The sequence below is a fragment of the Triturus cristatus genome, chromosome 8 (assembly GCF_964204655.1).
Source record: "Triturus cristatus chromosome 8, aTriCri1.1, whole genome shotgun sequence".
Taxonomy (NCBI): Eukaryota; Metazoa; Chordata; class Amphibia; order Caudata; family Salamandridae; genus Triturus; species Triturus cristatus.
In genome coordinates this window covers 32,953,521-32,974,067 of record NC_140591.1, presented here as the reverse complement: position 1 = coordinate 32,974,067, position 20,547 = coordinate 32,953,521, and the positions used below count along the sequence as shown (strand labels likewise).

Here is a 20,547-nt window from a genome sequence, read left to right as displayed (position 1 = left end):
ACGCATCTATCGCTCTACCTATTTTTCGACTGCAAAGCCAAAGGTTAAAGTAACATTATAGTTATATACTAGTGATAACATCAATGTTTTGAACTGAAAAAAGCAGAGAAAATCACCAGTTCGAGTTAGAAGAGCGAACTATAACTTGCACCCCCACCATGCACTGCTCATGACCTAATAATACATCATTCATGACATGTTCTATGACATTATATATGACACTACTGATGGTTTCCCAAATGACATCAGTGAGTCATACGGGAGAACAAATTTAAAAATAAAGCCTTCTGATTTGCCCAAGGCGCTTTTTCTCCCTTGGGCTAATATGCTCCTAAAGCGGGAAAGATCGCCCTGATTTGCTGCCAGCAACAGGAGAAAAATGTTGCAGGCTTCATACAGGACTCAGACTTGGTTATCGCTTTGAAGTTTTAAGAAAAATATATAAATAGAAGCAGCAGGGTAGTGGGGGGACCCGTGGACATATATTACCTACTGGCAGTCGCCAGTAGGTAGTTCTAGTTAGGATCTTGTTTCTATTCTGTTAGAACTGGCGATTTCTGGTTGGCTAAGGCTTGCGCCAAAGTCAGGCAGAAACCACCACTCTAGTCAGGGCAAGGAAGTTACACGCCAAAGATAACCCCTGCTCACCCCCTTGGTAGCTTGGCACGAGCAGTCAGGCTTATCTCTGAGGCGATGTGTAAAGCGTTTGCGCGCTCACCCAGCAACAACACCCAAGGCCCACCACAAAGGAAACTCCACACAAGGTATTCTATAAAAATAACCTTTGTATTATACCAACACATTAGATAAAAACACACACTTTACAATGTGCCAACAGGCACGGGCAGAATTTACAAGGGATTATATGTACAGGGGACAGGGCCACATGGGCCACTGTCAGGAATTAGCACTTTTAGAACTTAGCACAAAAATATAAAATTACTGTAGCACAAAAATAACATGTATAGCACACAACCAGTAACTACTGGTAACAAGAAAGTACCACCTACGCAACCCTAACCACTTTAGGAGAATGTCACGCAGGGAACTAGGACCTCACTAGCACCACCTGTACTAGGAGAAAACAAACAACCACCTAAGTATCCCAATACCTGTAGGGGTAAACGCACATTGCACATGATGCATAAAACATTCAGAGGTGTAGGACATGGCACAGGACGCATAAACTCATTCAGAGGTGCCGGGCAGGTAAACACATGATGCATAAAACATTCAGAGGTGCAAGGAAGGAAAACACATGATGCATAAAACATTCAGCGGTGTAAAACAAGGCACATGACGCATAAAATACATTCAGAGGTGCAGGTTAGGAACCTTAGCGAGAAACTCACATGCGCCACCACCTGTGGCAGTCCCTAGGCCAACTGGCCTTGTCGGGGCTAGGACGCTCTGTCCCAGTCAGGCTGCGCCTGCTGCGCAAGCCAAAAAGCGCAAATATCCCAACCTAAACGTTGCAGCTGCCCACTAAGTGCTGGGCAGCTGTAGGAATGAGCGTGGGCACCACTGTGCCCTTTAAAACGAATCCGCCTCTCTCGTGGAGCCTTCGTGGGCTCTGCTAACAATATGTCCCCAGGAGCCTTCGTGGCTCAAGACCAATGTGCCCCCTGTCGTTGGAGACCCACGCGGGGGACTCGTGAGCCTCGCAGGCTCTTTGACCAAGTCGTGGCCCCGGAGTCCCTCTGGACTCTAACAAAATCTCGCCCCCAACGTTGGAGTCCCCTTGGACTCTTAAAACAAGGTGCCCCGTTGGAGCCTCACAGGCTCTACTACATCCAGCCCCCGTCGTTGGAGCCTCGGCGCGAGGCTCTCAGTAACAACGGGCCCGCGCCGGAGGCGGGGGCTGCTTACAAGATTAGCCGGTCTGGGACCGGCACCCACGATACTCGTGCGGAGTCCCCAAGCCCTTCCCCACTCACCGTGCTGTCCTCGGGGGACTCCGCTCCTCTTGGCCGTACTTCCTGGTTGCCGGAGCGCGGGGTGGGCTCCCGCCTGCTCCCTTCCTCAGCGCGACGTCTCTCGGGGCCAGGGACACGTGGGTCACACCCCCTCCCGCTGAACCAATCACAGCGCGGCAGGGGGATGACGCGGCCGGGACTGCGGGCTGCGGCGGTGATCGTCTCGGCGATAAGAGGGGTGGGCTCCCTCGGTAAATGCAATCTTCGGCGGGGTAGGCTCCCGTCACCAGCAGCACACGGGGTGGGCACCCGTTGTCATAAACAAAGCGCTCCTGGCGCTGAGGACCAGTCCAGCGCTTCCAGGCGCTGGAGGCTGTAGTGGAGCGCCGAGTATCACGCTCCTTGACGCTGGGGTCCCAACAAAGCGCTCCTGGCGCTATAAAGCAAATACAAGCGCTCCCAGGCGCTTAGGGATAGCAAGTCCAGCCAAAAAGTCTTCAAAGAGCAGGGGGGCAAAGACTGGGCCCAGAGCCAGCTCACCGGGCCCTCCAGCAGGGAGGCAGTCCCCAGTGGCGGTCTCTCCTGGCGCCCAGCAGCAGCAGGCCCCCCCTCAAGTGGATCCTGCAAGAGAACAAATTGTAAGGGGACACAGCCCCTTTTTATACAGTAAAAGTCTTTGTCTGAAGGTGCAGGGAAGGGGCGAACCAGTTACAACAGGTTCCTGAGCACTTTGTTTTGCTCAGCCCCTCTCCCTATTCACTGGCAGGGCTAGGGTCATCAGACGCACCACAGGGGCCGGAGCCAGCATTGTGTGGGGAAAGCCCTGTCCTATTCAGGAGCCAGGTGTACTCCTCCCCAGCCATCAGTATGCTAAACTCCCCATTCACCACTGGGTGACTCCTCCTGACTCTGGGGAATCCCTAGCCCGTCACATGACCTCCACCAGCCAATCGCCAGACAAGCCACACATTTCATACTGCACACCGAAGTGCCCACTCCTAGAATTGGCACTTCCACACTAGGTACATGCACACCGCACACGTCATCGCACAGCATTCAATCACATGAGTCCGCACATACCAAACTCGCACCTGCACTCTCCACGCATCAGGAACTACCAGGACACATACATTCCCCCATGCATTCCTATGGGAGGGCAGGCCAACCTCACAACACGCACGCACTTTACCCTGGGACACAGCGGTAAAGTGCGCAGAAACCAAAAATCACTACACCAAGTCACCAATAAAAAGCAAAAAGTTTCGGGGTGAACCTGCCAGAAGGGCCGGGTCCAACATATTCAAAAAGCGTTTTTTCTTTTTCCAATATCTTTGGTGCCGTTTTTGGATTTTTCATCTCGTCAGCTGTTGTGTTGAAAATTTTGGGGTGATTTGTCAAGCAAGGGCAGAGAAATAGTTGGGGTCCCAAAATGCGTTTCTTCTATGTTTATTTTCATGGGAAACTTTAGACACGGCTACAGCCCGAACTGCTGATGGGAATTGCACCAAATTTGGCAAAAAGTTAGCATTTGGTTAAAAAACAAAAGGACTTTTGTTATGTTGAATGCTGTATATCAGTTCAGTAGTTCCTGAGAAGTGTAAACATTTATCATATATCCATATATCTCGAGCCTGCGATCTGATTGGTTGCCAGCACTTCAAGCCAGGAAGTGTTGGCAGCCATCCTGTGATTCACTTGAACCGAGTCACAAGAAAAAAAGTAAAATAAAAGAAAAAAAACAAGGGGGCAGGGTAGAAACACCCCTAACCCCTAGGCCGGCTCACCAAAAAAAGCATTTCTTTTTTTTTTAATCGCCTGGAGCCGCGTTGGGTCCACGAATCCCACTGAAAATTAAAAAAATTAAATCAAACACAGCCCCCCCCTCCCCCCCCACAGCCCCAGGGAACGCCACCTCTCCGAGGCTAAATTAAAAAGATTTGTGGGGGCTCCATCCCCCCATGGCGCTCCGGGGACCATCAACTCCCCGGGGCTATATGGACTTGCAGATCCTATTGAAATTTGATTGGCTGGCAACACTTCAACCAGGAAGTGTTCGTAGCCATCCTGGGACTTGGCTTGAAGCTGAATCCCACAAAAAAATTAAAAATAAAGAAAAGGGGGCAGAATAGGAATACCCTGAGCCCCTAGATGATACCCTGACCCCCCCTTCCCTGTGCATTGCTGGGGAATAAGTTCTACTCAGCTCAGTTAACTACAACTGGATTTCTCTGGTTTTGTATGAATCAAATATCAGCCTAAATAGAACATCCCTGTAAGCTTTGTTTTTTTAGTTAATTTCCAAGGTTTTTTAAAATGTATTTCCCAACTATAACGTCCCAATAACCTTTGTTTTTTTCAGTGAATATATATTCACTTTGTGGCTTCGAAAATGTTAACGACTCAAATGTTTCATGTTTATATTAAAAATGCTTTTGTACAATTAATTTCAGATAATCACTAATATTAAACATTGCAATGTGTGAATGTATGACATACATTTGATTATAGTTATTGGTGACATTTTGACAATGCAAAAGGTATACTTTATATAGGTTTATGTGCTGACCTCTTGATAAAGCCAAGAGGCTGACTTTTGTTGTATTTTGACCCATTTACAAAGCTAGGTGGTCTGCTTTACTTAAAATGACACTCTTTGCATTGTCACATCACATTGTCAGGCATGCACAGCCGGGAGATGGGCACCCAATGCCATGTCTCACACGGCCATAAACATCTTACTTTACATTATAAATCTCACTTTAAAATGAAAACACCTTAGAAGTTCACTGAAAAAGAAACCAAGGGTTAGAGGGACATTATAGTTAGGTGAACATGTCAGTTAAAACAAACTTTTTAAACCACAGAAATTCACCAGTTAACATTACTACAAATAACTATAAGATGTGCTCTAAAGTAACTACAACTTGTGCCCTTGCCATGCTGAGCCAATGACCTCCCATATTACATCAATTACAACATTACTGATAACATCACTGCAACATAATGGATGACACCCCTGTACATGGTGAGGGCTATCTAGGCAATAATGGTTTGTGAACATGCCGTCTTGTGGTTCTTCTGCATATCTGTAATGTAAGGAAAGCAGATCGGAATAAGATGGAGGGTGGACTGGAGGGCAGCAGGGTGCAACTCTGAACGAGACTGCAATGGGTCATCTTTCTGGAAGGACTGCTGGCTCTTCTATGCAAGGTGCACCTGCAGGTGTCGCGGGTGCATTATTGGCGCAGTAGGCCGCCCGCTGTTGGGTCAAGACCCAGGATGAGGTCGAGAGGCACAGTCAGCATTGGGGAAGGATGTTTCTATTTCTTGGACTTCCTTTGTGATTCTGAATGTGATGAGGACCTCTCTCTAGAATGACCTCAGGAGCGGAACGCTTCTGCACCTTCAACTTTATCTGGGTTCAGATCTTCCTTGCCTTCCTACAATGGTGTGCAACGTAGAGTCTGACCTTGTAGTTCACAATGGCATTTGGATTAATCTGAGTGTAGTCACCACGCAACTTCAAGTTATGCGAGAAGCGCAGACACCAGAGACAAACATTTTAAGAGTCCATCAGTAACATCTGTTCATCCTTGTACGTTTAAAAACCCTGTCATTTTAGGGGCAGACCCGTCCCTTGCGCACTGGATAAAACTTTATAAAACAGTTTCTGTTAAGTGATAGAAGCAAAGAAACGAGCTACAGATCCACATTGAAAAGGCTTGGACAGAAAGGAACAGACATTGGCGCATGGAGGTGGTAGTCATATTATGGTCCCAATGTCACTTCTGGGACAGAATGGACCAAGGGCAGAGCCACATGACACCAGCTATTGACTCTGTATGCATGAGCACAGGTGAAAGTGGTATCTGTCATGGAACCAACAGCAAGTAAGAATCCATCTGTGGCACTGACTGTAGACAGGATGATTATTTTCCTTGTTTCAAAATCTGTATCAAAGTCATTTTTGCATTATATTTTTTGCAGCTGTATAATTTCAAGTGATGTGGGTTCTGTTAGTGGTTCATATTAAGGCACAGTTGCAGAGGTTTTAATCTAATGCTTGATATAGCAACTTCAAGTTTATTTGCCTTTCCTCATTTCACCGCGCTACATCTCTTAGGATTTTAATTTGGTACATGGCAGCCCTCACATTTTTTTTTTAATGAACAATGACAATTAGCAGATGCAATCTACTGAAAGCATTCGGTGTCGGAAACCATAACCTCAACACTTTCATAACTGTGCAACAGGAAAAAGTAAAGTATAAACACTTACATTGCCTCATTACATACTCCTCCTCTTGCTCATTATCGTTATCTCCTCTGAACCAGCCCGAGATGAAGTCTGAAAGAAAAAAATGCACACAGTAACAGACCTTATTAAATGGACAAACCTTATTCAAAATGGCTATCTAGTTAATGTCACAATAGATCTCAAAGCCCAGCTATCATCAAGCATTTTAAAATGTATCCTGCTGAAGATTGTAAGAGACGAAGGACTGAGGAAAGATGTTTTTTTCTCACTGTCCACTGGTTGAACCCTTTAAAAGGTGTCACAGACATGGCATTATCTTTTATTTGCACCTGTGGTTTCACTTGACCACACGCCATACACTTCACAGGAAGCACCATGGACCACAGCTCAAGGGATGTTCATGACTGTCCATTGTCAGATGATTTCAGTATGATGGCAGTCTCATTAAATTGTAAACAGTGGAAACTGCCATTTTCCTAGGTATATTGCGTTCTCGAAAACCTCTTTATAAAGGACTGAAACGGTTTGCTTATGATGTGCAGCAAATTTTCTAAAAATGATTAACGAGCCACCTCCTGCGTCACTTGCTCCTCGGGTGCCCATACAACACTGGGCCAGTGACCTCCAGATGCTTTAGGGGAGAGTACCTTGCAAGCACTGAGAATGTCCCAGGGGACAGCTTGGCATCATGCCTGCTGGTCACTGAAGCTCTGGCCACAGCACTACAACTCTGTTCTGGTCTCTGAGGCTCCAACCATTACTTCTGCTTCCCGTGTTGCCGGAGGAGGGTTGGGGAGTCAGTTTCTTGAAGCACATCCCAAAGTAGGGATAGATGCATTACTGGCCCTAGGGAAGGGGAACAGAATGAGGTATCACTCATGAAGAAATTCCATGTCAGGATATGTGGTCTCACCCCTATGAAGTATAGGCACCGATTTATAGACAGCCAGAAGTTGCCCCACATGCCCTGGGTGGATTATGTGGATTACTATTGCAAGGCACTGGGTGAAGGCCAGGCTCTGCTGATCTAAAACTTGGGTTCCTACCTGGCCAGTGATCTTTTCGCTGCTACCTCGTACTTTTGGTGTTGCCGAGGGTCTCTCCCCGCCGCCGCGTTTTCATTCCATCAGCGCGGCCGCAGTGAGGGAGGTACTACAAGCCCCACGAGCCCCTGCGGCAGGAAGCCGCCACCGCAAACACCCAGTTCGTGCCAGGAGGCGCATAAATCGAGAGGACATTCCCGGCTGAGCGGGCGCTCTGCTGATCTAAAATTTGGGTTCCTACCTGGCCAGTGATCTTTTCGCTGCTACCTCGTGCTTTTGGTGTTGCCGAGGGTCTCTCCCCGCCGCCGCGTTTCATTCCATCAGCGCGGCCGCAGTGAGGGAGGTACCACAAGCCCCACGAGCCCCTGCGGCAGGAAGCCGCCACCGCAAACACCCAGTTCGTGCCAGGAGGCGCATAAATCGAGAGGACATTCCCGGCTGAGCGGGCGCTCTGCTGATCTAAAACTTGGGTTCCTACCTGGCCAGTGATCTTTTCGCTGCTACCTCGTACTTTTGGTGTTGCCGAGGGTCTCTCCCCGCCGCCGCGTTTCATTCCATCAGCGCGGCCGCAGTGAGGGAGGTACTACAAGCCCCACGAGCCCCTGCGGCAGGAAGCCGCCACCGCAAACACCCAGTTCGTGCCAGGAGGCGCATAAATCGAGAGGACATTCCCGGCTGAGCGGGCGCTCTGCTGATCTAAAGCTTGGGTTCCTACCTGGCCAGTGATCTTTTCGCTGCTACCTCGTACTTTTGGTGTTGCCGAGGGTCTCTCCCCGCCGCCGCGTTTCATTCCATCAGCGCGGCCACAGTGAGGGAGGTACTACAAGCCCCACGAGCCCCTGCGGCAGGAAGCCGCCACCGCAAACACCCAGTTCGTGCCAGGAGGCGCATAAATCGAGAGGACATTCCCGGCTGAGCGGGCGCTCTGCTGATCTAAAACTTGGGTTCCTACCTGGCCAGTGATCTTTTCGCTGCTACCTCATACTTTTGGTGTTGCCGAGGGTCTCTCCCCGCCGCCGCGTTTCATTCCATCAGCGCGGCCGCAGTGAGGGAGGTACTACAAGCCCCACGAGCCCCTGCGGCAGGAAGCCGCCACCGCAAACACCCAGTACGCGCCAGGAGGCGCATAAATCGAAAGGACATTCCCCGCGTCGCGAGATCGCGTGCGGGAGAAGCCCGGGACAAGGGCGGGACCGTCTGTGGCCGTCCGGGGCCGGTAGAGGCTGGGCTGGGCCATACCCCTAACATATGCTCCGTGACGTACATACTCAGAGTATCGCTCCATGCTAAGATAGGCAAAGGTGGGCCACGAACCAAGTAACGTACATATTATGATATATATGTTAACCGTCCCACAGATGAGGCTGTCTAGTCTGTCATCGTGGATCTAGCTGTATAGCCATATTTGCTCTTGGATATTTTGTCTGCAATATTTTATTTTGTCTTATTGTGGTTATCCTAGCTTGTAGGGTGCTAACACTTGATCCTACTCTGTTTCCTTGTATTTGTGAGTATTTATTTATATATGATCTTACTGCGGCGCACTATTTTCTGCTTATATAGGCCTGTAGTCTATAAGTACTATATGCGACTCTGCTAATACGAGTCATCTTTTTGAGCACTCGCACTTTAAATTTTGGAGGCTTATTGTTCTCCTAAGCGCTGCATTTGCACGTTTTGCATGACCCTTCTATTTTAGCCTTTCCTGGCCTTATCCTCCCCTGCATTTGCACTTTATATTTTGGAGGCGAGCTGTTTTTTAAATATTGTATTTATTTATCAGCATAAGCCACCTTATTTTGACCCTACTCCTATTCTGCATTTGTATTTTAAACATTGTGATGTATTCTCTACCTATGTGATATTGTGTCTGATGGTTTTATTTGCCCGGCATTTTAGTCTGTAATCGTGTAACACTTTGTATTTTATATTTTTCCATTTATAACAAATCGGGATTGCGAGGTATCTCTTCCCATAGATTTTGCCTTATAATAAATTGGGATTGCGAGGTATCTCCTCCCATAGATTTTTCTCATAACAACTTAATTATCCCTCTGTAGTTGATTTAATAAAATATTCGTTAGTATTATGTCTACAAAGGGCAGCAGGAATAAACCAACTGGTGGTGGAGTACTGGGGATAGGCCCAATAGATAATTTTATCATAAGGGCTAATGAAGCCTTAGATCAAGGCTTCAGCCTTTTGGAGCGCTGAGTCTCCCAAGACTTAGCTATGGCAAGAAGATCATCCCTGGGATCACTTGCGTTAGCCAAAACTCCACTACAGGGTAAAAATAAAAATAGTGCTTCCACAGTAGTAGAAGTACATAGTATACCAAACGAGGTCGATTTGTCAGCATCACACCTATTGACAGACTCACAATTAAGTTTGGCACTGGAAAAGTCTCCGGAATTAATTATTAGTACTACGCCAGTTGAGATAAGTTCGAGGTCCTTAAGAGGCAGGAGAGAGGGTGCCATACGGAAACAAATAAAACCGATAACTATGCCAAAAACTAAAAAATCCTCTATGCCCAAGAGAAAGCAAGGGAAAGAACCAAATCATCATGGAAACAATGGCAAAGGGGATAATCAATCAGATGTGATCGATGCAGTTTCGGATGCCCAAAGTAAAAAGTCTTCTAATATCTTGGGTGGAACTTGCGATAAATGTAATAAATGTATTAATTGCGAAATAAATAACCAGCTGTTGACAAGAATTGGGGATCTTTTTAAAACTTCTGTCCCCTATAGAGTCCAGACTGACACAAATTGAAAAACATTTGGCTACACTAAGTCCTACCTCAAAAGATTCTCTTAAGCACGGGGTCCCAAAGATTGGGGGAACACAAATTAAACCTACTGATCCTATTCTGTTGGATAAACCCCCGAATGCACAATTAAGTTCCTTACAGGCCCCAGATAAGCAAACGGTCGATAAATCGCCTATTTTAACTGAACCCAATAGACAGGAAAACACCTTATCTAATGACACTACATTTCCAAAAAAGGCCCAGGATATGGGCACGAAAGGGGATAGATATACATTTAATGTGCCACCTGAAGCAAGCCCCTATGTGGTGATTATGACAGGGGTTCCAGAAATGGCAGGTCATACTGAGGAACCGAGCTGGTCACTAAAGAATAAAGTTCAGCATTGGCTCAACATTAATCGCCCATTACCCCTCCGACGATCAAGCAGGATTCTAATGGTACGTAGAGTACCATGAATAGGGCAAGAGGAGAAAAAGACCCATGGCGACTGCGTAATCATTAATTTTGAGGACCCAAACACTGTAGATTATATATGCTCATGGAGGAATTTAGGGTGTAATGAGCGTATTGAAACAAAAAGATTTGCTTTCTTTTATCCCTCCATGAGTTGTCCCGGGTCAGGCTATGATGATGGAAATTGGAGTAGAATAGGTTATCGGAACTGGAGGGGGAAACAGAGAGAGTGGGGATTGTGGAACCAAAGTGATAGAAACTTTTTGGGAGACTACAGAGGGATCCCGACTTTTAATAGGTTTAGTTGTCTGGAGTCTGTAGATTGACCCATAGTCCCTATTGATTCCTCAACCAGAGAGCGGGAGGGTCAGATATTGAATAATGGTAGAGCTAAACAGATGGTTTATAGCCACTCAAAACCAACTCTGGAAAATAGGAGTATAGTTATAGATGCAGCTGTAGCATCTACTACACAATGTATGTTAATTGCAGAAATAAAAAATATAGGGACTGCCGTAATGGGAAACACTAGAGGTAGCGAAGGGACTGTTAAGCCCAGATATAGATCTTTAAGTATGGGGATGGAATTTGGAGAAAGTGTAAAACTCCCCTCAGATAAGTCACCCAATACAAACTTGAATATCCTTAGCTGGAATGTCGCAGGGCTAGAATCTAGACTGTTGGATTCCAATTGGCTAGGGATATTACAGGATAAAGATATAATAATGTTCCAGGAGACTTGGGCTACTATCGACCTCCAGATAGAAGGCTTCCATTGCAACAGTGTGTTTGCAACTAAGAATGATTATGGCCGCCCTAAGGGTGGGCTGTTGATTGGTGTTAGGATAACAGCAGGTGGTAGTATAAAGTTAATACCCACCAATAACCCCAATATTCAGGTTATCGAATACAAAAGGAAGGTACCCATCTACGTGATTAATTTTTATAACAATGATTTTTACTCAATCCCAAACAATAATTTTATACAACTTTTTAAATTTTTATCGGACATTATCGAACCATCAGATAACAGTAGAGGTAATAGGATCATTTTAGCAGGGGATTTTAATGCTAAAATTATCAAATCCAAAATAATAGAAGGAGATATGCATAACGACCGCGCATTTAAACGCGGCACAGAATTGGATTGTTTTATTCGTGAATATGCTCTAACTAACGTGATGGACAAACTATATCTCCACAACTGTTAACGTCCCGACATTCAGAGGCAGAGATTATAGCTCAACTATTGACTACATTTTTATGTCATCTGAGCTAATTGATTGCCTCGTAACAGCCGAGGTCTTATAAACTGCTTTTGGCGATCATAATGCACTAGTGGCTAAAATTAAATTGGGATCTTCGCCAGTGTTTACTAGTTTTCCAGGCGCTAGAGACATTAGCCCCGCCACAAACAATTTGAGGTTGAAATGGAGGGGGGTTGATAGTGGAAAAGTGGTTGAGTACGTCATAAATAAATACCAAGTTTTAATTGACTCATGCATATCCTTAGACGGGAATAACCAAAGGATAATTGATGATTTTACCAGTTTATGTACAGTTATAAAAACCTTCCTAACCGTGCCTAACCATAGTATAGGTAAAGACCCTAGGTGGTTTGACAGAAATTGTTCTGTTGCCAATAGGGCCTTGCGTAAAGCATTGAATGCAAAACCAAGATCCCAATTGGAGGTTAGGGCGGCAAGAAATGAATATAAGTCTGCAATAGAAGAACGTAAGGCAGTAATTTTGAGAGAGCAATGGGAGGAGCTTTCTGACGCTGCAATAGGAAGGAATGCATCCACCTTCTGGCCGGTAGTAAAAAAAATGCGTAATATGAGAAGCCAACTATCCACAATTAATTGTATCATTCCGAGTGATCGTTGGGAAGATCATTTCTCTAAAGTATATGCCATGAATGCAACAGCTAATGATGAGTATATACCCGGCCAATTATGCTCTATACAGTTTAGCCTAGGCGAGGTGATTGTGGCTATTAGACAAAGTCTTGGTAACAAGGCCCCTGGGCCAGATGGTTTCCCAATAGACATAATTAAATGGAAACCTGATCTTTAGGCACCGATTTTAACGAATGTTTTTAATAGTATACCTTTGGCAGCTATGCCTGACACCTGGTCCACAAGTATAATTGTACCAATATATAAGAAAGGGGAGAGAACAGACCCAGTAAATTATAGACCTATTTCACTTTTGGATAATACATTGAAAATACTAGGACGAGTCCTATATAATAGAGTAAATATATGGGCAGAGGAATTAGGTGTTTTGGACCCATTTCAAATGGGTTTCCGAAGTAGGGTTGGGACGATAGAGCAATGTTTAAATTTAAATTTAGTAATTGGCAAATATAATATTGCCAGGTCGTCACCAATTTACCTAGCCTTTATGGACTTATTGTCCGCTTTTGATTTTGTAAATAGGTCAAAATTGTGGTCTATTCTTTTAAATTATGGTTTAGATGCCCCCCTTGTACATTTTTTGGCCTATTTGCACACTGACACAAAAGCCAAAGTAAGGATTGGGATGGCGGGGGAAACCTCTGGGGCCATTAAAGTGGAAAGAGGAGTTAGGCAGGGGTGAGTTTTAGCTCCCCTGCTGTTTATTATTTATATCAATGGATTAAGTAACTCCTTAAAACTAACCACTATGGATGTCCCAAAAATAAGGGGGAGTCCTTTACCAACATTGCTTTAAGCAGATGATGCGGTCTTCTTGAGTCTCACCCCGAATGCCCTGCGTATCTTGGTCAAAAGCTTTGTACAGCACATGGATAAATTGGATCTCAAAGTAAATTTAAAAAAATCTTTTATCATGTCCTGTGGACCAGGGAAAAGACAGCTCAGTGCGATTTCGGTGGGAACTGCTAAGTTATACTCCACAAACAATTTTTCCTATTTAGGGATGGTTTTTGCTGCGAACGGCTCGTGGAGTGGGCATTTGGCCCACGCCACGAGCAAGTTCTCAAAAGCCATCAATTCTATTCTTAGTCTCCCACGGCCTAAGAAAATAGGAGCCATTAAAGCTATTTTAAATCACAATGTGCCCCGGTAGCAACTTATGGTGCCGAGATTTGGGGTTTGGTTAAGACTCCCAGTATTCAAACCGAGGAAAATAGTTTTTGTCGGAAACTCCTCGGAGCCCCCATTGCCACCTTGGAGTATATCTGTCATTGCGAATTGAATCTGCACTATATAACAGATTTTATAGCAACAAGACCTGCCTTGTTCTGGCTGGCAATTTGGAGGAACACAGCGGCCTCTCTAACCCACGAAATTATAAGAGATTGTTTAAACTGTGAGAAAGGGTCGAGAATCCCGTGGCTTGCTGGTGTCTTTAAGATACTATGTAGTGTGGGCAAAAGCCATCTATTCACTGACCCCACCAAAATTGAGGTTACAGATAAAAATGAAATTAAATTCGCACTTTACGCACTTTATAGTAATATGAGACTGGAAGCAGAATTAACCAAATCAACTGTCCAGGTCTATGTAAACAAAGACTTACATAGACAATCAATCCCTCTATATCTCACGTTACCAATGACAAACTGGGAAAGATCATTACTGCTTCGTCTAAGGGCTGGTACTGTCAGGTTTTTATTATGTTTTCCATTAGGTCATTTTTCTTCAAAATCAGAAAACATGTTATGCCCTTGTGACGGAGCGAGCCCACAAAATGATTTACATTTTTTCTTCTTTTGTAAATTTTATAAAAAATATATTAAATGGTTTTTATTTCCATATTTTAAAAAACAAAGACTACTTTCCTTAGAACAGTCTTATGCGTTGTTGTTCACTCTGGAAACTGATGAATTGATCTTTCGTGTTAGCACCTTTTTGAGAGTTGTAACGTATGTTCGCAAAACAATGGAAAACCCTTGAAATAATTTTAATGTCGAATAATTTGTGACCACACACTGTGTATTGTACAAACATATATTTGTTTTTACATTTGGATTTGTATACGTGATTGCTTTTATGAATTTGAAAAAATTCGAATAAAGATGATTTGAACTTGAACTTGAGTGATTACAAGAGGCTGTACAATCCGATTTCCAAAGAGCACGTTTAGTAATTGTTTGGCACAGCTGTGCCAACATCTAATGGATGGAGGACTCAATGACCCTAAAGAGCTTGCTAAAGAGGTGGACTGCTGGCTCAGCACCAGCATCCATACATAGTTATCTGTGGGGTATCCCCAAAGGGTGGATTGGGTACCAGAGGGGGTGACAAAAATGAAAATAAGGAGATCTCTAAAGGCCCCCAAAACTGGTCCCAGGGAAAGGATTCCCAATCCTGACCTGGCCAAAAGAAGAATGGGATTCCCTGATATGAAGTCATCAGGGAAGTTAAACCCCAAATACTATGAGTGCTACAGGTATGGGCACATCAAGGGAGACACCAAATGCCCCAAGAAGGTGGAATCCCCACTGGGAGGTGCCATACACCACCGATAACTAATATAGCACTTGGTGAGAAGGTTGTCTCAGTTAGCATGGAGAGTAGTGCAGATGTTATACTAGTGTCCCTGGGTGACAAAGATGGTGCGGAAAGCACACATGCCTACCAATACTTCCAAGCACAGGCAATGGGTCACCATCAATGGACAGCAGGTGGAGACTCAGATATTTGAGCCAGTAGGACTACAAGTGTCATCTGGCGTCCTTGGAAAAAATGATCTGTCGTGTGTTCCACTAGGTTATTGTAGCATACCCCAGTCTTGGTATCCTTGAGGGTAGCTGCAATTCCTGCTATGTTTGTGAATTGTCTGCTTGGTGACAACTTGCAACACACCATCTGGAAGAAGGGCGAGCTCTTGGTCCCACCTAGAGATGTTCAGGTTGCCTGAGTGGGTGTGCCTGAAAACAAGGTCTATATTAGGCTGAGAGGGTAGTCAAGAGGGCCTGGAGCCTGGAAAAATTGCCCATGTATCTGCCAAGAAGAAGAAAGGCAAGGGGCGTTGGAAGCATGCCTCTGAAACTCCTATCTGAGACGAGGCTGAGTCTGAGGGCGACTCACCGAAACCAAGAGGGAAGGACATTGCTGCATTGGGAGACCTGCCTGAGCCCGCTGGTTGGCAGGCTTAGGGTGGGTTATCCAGTGATGAGTTCTGTGGAGCTCAGAAGCAGTGCGCTACCTTTGAGGGTAGCAAGCTGAGTCCCAGGCCACTGCTGACAACTCTGGAGATCAACTGATTTTTTTTAGGATAATGACTTCCTGTATAGTGAAACCAAGGTTCCTGAGCCTCAGGCAATCTGTGCGTTGGTGGCTGCCAAGGGCTACAGGGCCTTCCTATTGGGTCAGTCCAATGATGTACCCCTGGCAGGACATCTGGGGCAAAAAAAGACCTTTGCCAGGTTTGTCACACTTTTAACTGGCCCGTATGAGCCTGCCCTCAAATGCATTCTGTAGGTCCTGACCCACCTAGTCAGGGGAGCAGCAAAACACTCCCCTGGTTCCCTTACCTTGTCATTTGCAACCACTTTGAGAGGGCAGGCATCAACACTGTTGGGAGCCTGGACCCAAAGCCTGTCCAAGGCAATAGGTTCAGCACTAGGTACCCAAAGGCCATAACTCTGAAGAATGTGACTGCTCCAGTGACCAGGGCCCCAATGGGGATTTTTACCCAGGTGGGATTCCCTAAAGAAATAGTGTGTGCAAGGGGCACCAACTTCATGTCTACCTACATGAAGTTAATCTGGGAGGAGTGTGAAGTAACTTACAAATTCTGCAAATGCTTTCACCCCCAGGCCAACAGTTTCTCGAGAGGTTTAACAACACCCTTAGAGGCATGATTATGGGACTGTCAGAACCTTTGATGTGAAGTGGCACATACTCTTGCCATTCCTGTTAGTTGCCTACAGCGAGGTGCCATAGAAAAGAGTGGGGTTCCATCCCTTGAACGCCTCTTTGGCCACCTCATTGGCGGACCTCTCAGCTTTGTGAAGTGGGGGCAAGCTCTAAAGAACCCTCTCCTGGATGTTGTCAGCTACATGTTGGCTATCAGGACTCAGATGAAGCACTTTTGGAAGAGGGCTACTGAGGACCTGGAAGCTAGCCATAAGGTGATGAAGCTCTGGTATGACCAGAAGGCCACTCTGGTCAAGTTTAAGCCTGGACAAAGTGGTCTGGGCCTTATGAGGTTGAGGAGTACCCTGGGGAGGTTACCTACCTGGTGTACCTCAAGTACCCCAGGAACTCCCTCAGGATCCTGCATGTCAATCACCTCAAGCCTGACTGGGATGTCAGAAATTCTTATGCTCCTGGTAACATGATGCCATTGAGGTCACTTCTCTTCCACCTCATCATCTATCTTCTATGAAGAATGATGGGCCAATGTAAGGTATCAATCTTTCCTATCATGGCCCAAAAGCAACAGAGGGGCTGCTGAGCACTGCTAGGGCAGTTTGCCACTCTGGTTTCACGGACCTCTGGGCTCACTCATCTGTGCACCCATAACATTGACAAAGGAGACAGCATACCTGTAAAAAATATAAGTCAAAGGCTGTCTGATAAGGTGAGAGCCAGCATCCAGAAGGAAGTGTCCAAGATTCTGTAATTAGAGGTGATTGAGCACTCCAATAGCCATTGGTCCAGCCTACTTGTGCTGGTACCCAAGGCTCGCCCACCAGGTGCAGAGCCAGAACAGTGTGGCTGTGGGAGGGTCAATTCAGTCACAGACTGATACTCACCCCATTCCCCCAAACTGGAGAGCTCATAAATATGTTGAGAGCTGCAAAGTTCCTAAGTAATTTTGATTTAGCATCTGGGTACAGGCAGATTGATTTAACAGAACGGGCCAAGAAGAGGTGTGCATTAACTCCAGAGGGCCACATCCAATTTAAGGTAAAATCCTTTGGGTTAAAGAATGCCGTTGCTACCTTCCAGAAGTTGGTTAACAAGTTTGTCTGGGATGCCACATACCTGGATGGAAGTCTTCAGCTACAGCTGGGAGGACCATCTACATGAAGTACTTCAGACCCTGCAGCAGTCAGGCGGGACCATCAATGACAGCAAATGCCAAATAGGACAGGGATCTTTGGTCTACCTGGGACGTCAAGTAGACAGGGGCAAGGTACAGCCTCTCTAAAGTCAAGGTTCAGAATAGCCTGGGTTGGGAACCCCTCAAGAATCTGACTGAGATGAGGGCCTCCCTAGGTCTCACTGGATATTACAGGAGGATTGTCAAGGACTATGCACCATTATTGTTCCCTAGACTGAGTTGACTTCTAAGAAGGAGCCTAAGAAGGTAGTCTGGATTGAGGTCAGTAAAAAAGCCTTAGATACACTTAAGGGGGCCATGTTAACAGCACCAGAACTCAATGTTCCGACTTCTTCAAATAGTGTATTGTCCAGACAGGCACCTCAAAGCATGGCATGGGTGCTGTGCTCTCACCGCTAACTGAAGAGGGTCTAGACCAACCAGCAGCCTTTATTTATTTTTCCTTTTCTCCTTAGGTCACCATGGCATTCTGCAAGTCTTGGACCATTTTCAGGCGCCCTGGTTTGTCTCATGGTCCATTGCGTTCACTCGCTTAAGCCTTTTAAAAGACGCTTATCACTCCCAGAGGTGGGGATTTGCCTCCCATGATCCTGGTGTAATCATAGGACTATGCGAAGATTTATTTTATTTCACCACTGCCCTGTTTTTGTATCTCAATACTAACGTGACCATACAATCCTGCCAAATGTCCCTCTTTAGTGGATTACAATCAGTGTCTATTTTGCTAGTCCACTTGACTACTTTTAACCAACCTGTAGGATGTGGAGGCACAGGGTTTGTCCAGTATTTGCATATCTCCCATCTGGCCAACAGTAACATATAGAATATCAAACCCCTTTGTTTACTATCCAACATGGTTAGTGAGTCATGATTTACCCCTAGAAGTGCCAAGGTCGCTGACAAGGTTATGGGTTCCCCCAGGCTGTCTCTTATAATAGTTTCTACAACCTTCCAATAGTCCTTTATTGCGAGGCATGTAAAGATGTGTACATTGTTGGCTTTTTGCAAGTTGCATCTGTTACATCTGGGAACAGGCTGAAATACGAACTGAGCGATTTTTTGAGGGGTCCAATACAGTCTATTTATTACAAAGAAATGTCTTTTAAAGTTTGCGGGTGTGACTTAGTTTTAATGAGTCCATCCATAACCAGTGTAAATTCTCTTCCTGAAATACTTCCTGCCAAATAGCCGATAGAGTCTCCAGTTTCATTTCCTCTGCATCCAAAAATTGCCCATACCACTTTGAAACTTTTGTTTTTTACCCTTACGTCCTGGATAACAGCCTCAAAGTCCCAAAACCCACCTGCCTCCTGTGGGATTGTTGAAGACCATGACATGAGCTATACATATTGAATCTAGATAGTCTGGTACCAGTTTTTGCACTCAACACTTCCCAGGGCAGCACTTCACCTGCTGATTTCAATTCTCCCTACTTAGACAGCCCAGCTTGCTTCAAAGGCAAAGTCAATCCATCTTTTAGGCATTCCTGTGTCCCTGGGGAATCCCAGATTGGTGCAATTTCCGAATAGTATCATGTTTAGCAATATTCTCACTGTACTCCATAGATTTAATGCTGCATTTAGGACTTTCAACCTTACTTTTTCAAAGAACTTCTGAGCACCTAATTTATATAGAAAGGCTGTTGTCCCAAACTCATCATGAATCAGGCTCCCCAATAAGCATTCAAAAGTTTTGAAATTGAAATGCCATACAGTAAAGGTTGAGGTCCGGCAGGGCCAATCCACCCTTCTGAAGCAGACGCCTCAATTTTTTCCATGTGAGTCGTATTCCACGGGAAGCCCAGATAAAACTGGTTATTTTTCCTTATATATCCTTGGGGAATTTCAGCAGGATACAATTAAATAGATGTCAATTTTGGCAAGATGGACTTTACCAGGTTGACCTTCCCATAGATAGTTAATGGAAGGTTCTTCCACCTAGACAGGGACCTATAAACCACCTTAGCCACCCTGTTTAGATTCCACAATGGGATCTCCTTAATTTGATTAACTATGATGATCCCTAGATATTTTATCTCACACACTCTGCCTCCCCAACCCCCCCCAAGTTTCAAACCATCACCTCCGTCTTAGCAGTATTCACTAAATATCCAGGACTTTCCCAAATTCTTTAATTACCTACTCCACCCTAGATAGTGTTCAGGATGGATCTGAGGTATAGATTATCAAGTCATCCGCATATAGTGCTATTTTACTGCAGGAGGGGTGTGAGTGGATAGGTATTATCAGATAGTCTTTCCTCAGGAGATGCGCCAGAGGTGCGACATAAATATCACAGAGGAGGGGAGAGAACGGGCAACCCTGCTTCATACCTCTTAAAATCTTAAAACTTAGTCAGGGTGCCATTTACTAGGATCTTAGCTGTGGGACATTCATATATTTTAGTGCCATAATATAGCCTATATCAAAACCCACGGATTCCAAAACCGCCCAGAGGAAAGCCCAACTAACACTATCCAATGCCTTAGCGGCATCGATGGTGATTACTGCCAAGGGGATCGAGCGTGCAATTGCTAGATCTATAGTCCCAATCAAAGACCGTGTTAGTTCTTAATCCCTTCTGGTTTACATGCATCAGTTGAGGGGCTACCTTTGCTAATTTCCCTGCCAAAATGGCAGTATAGATTTTATAAACCAACATTTAGCAGGGAGATGGGCCGGTATGAATCTGCCCTCCTCGATCCTTTGCAAGTTTAAGGATCAAGGTTATTGTAGCTTCCCTCCATGAACTTGGAATCTGCTCTTACCCCTTCGAAATTGAATTCGAAAATTCCATTTATAGAACCATTTCATCACTGATTAATTTATACAGCTCTACCGGCAGTGAATACGGGCCTGCTGCCTTCCCGTTCTTTAAATGCACAAGTTGCTCTCTTATTTCACCCTCAGTGATTGCAACATCTTCCTACCTTCCGTTGTAAGCACTGGAAGTCCCAACTTATCCAGCCAACGCTTTAGGGTCCTCTTGTCTGATCGTACTTCCTCCAGGTATAATTCAGAGAAGAGTGAGACCAGGCAGGCCTGCATCTCCTCTTCCTTATTTGAAATCTCACCCTGACTG

The 20,547-nt window shown here is 45.3% G+C and overlaps 1 protein-coding gene across 1 annotated transcript in view; it reads right to left on the bottom strand.

Moving 5' to 3' along the window:
• LOC146799892 (cytosolic phospholipase A2 gamma-like) overlaps positions 1 to 20,547 on the bottom strand; it is a 556,810-nt gene that overhangs the window by 199,272 nt on the left and 336,991 nt on the right. The window contains exon 10 of the mRNA XM_085620826.1: positions 6,195 to 6,263. Coding sequence (XP_085476952.1) covers positions 6,195 to 6,263 — 69 coding nt within the window. The remainder of the gene's footprint in view (positions 1 to 6,194; positions 6,264 to 20,547) is intronic.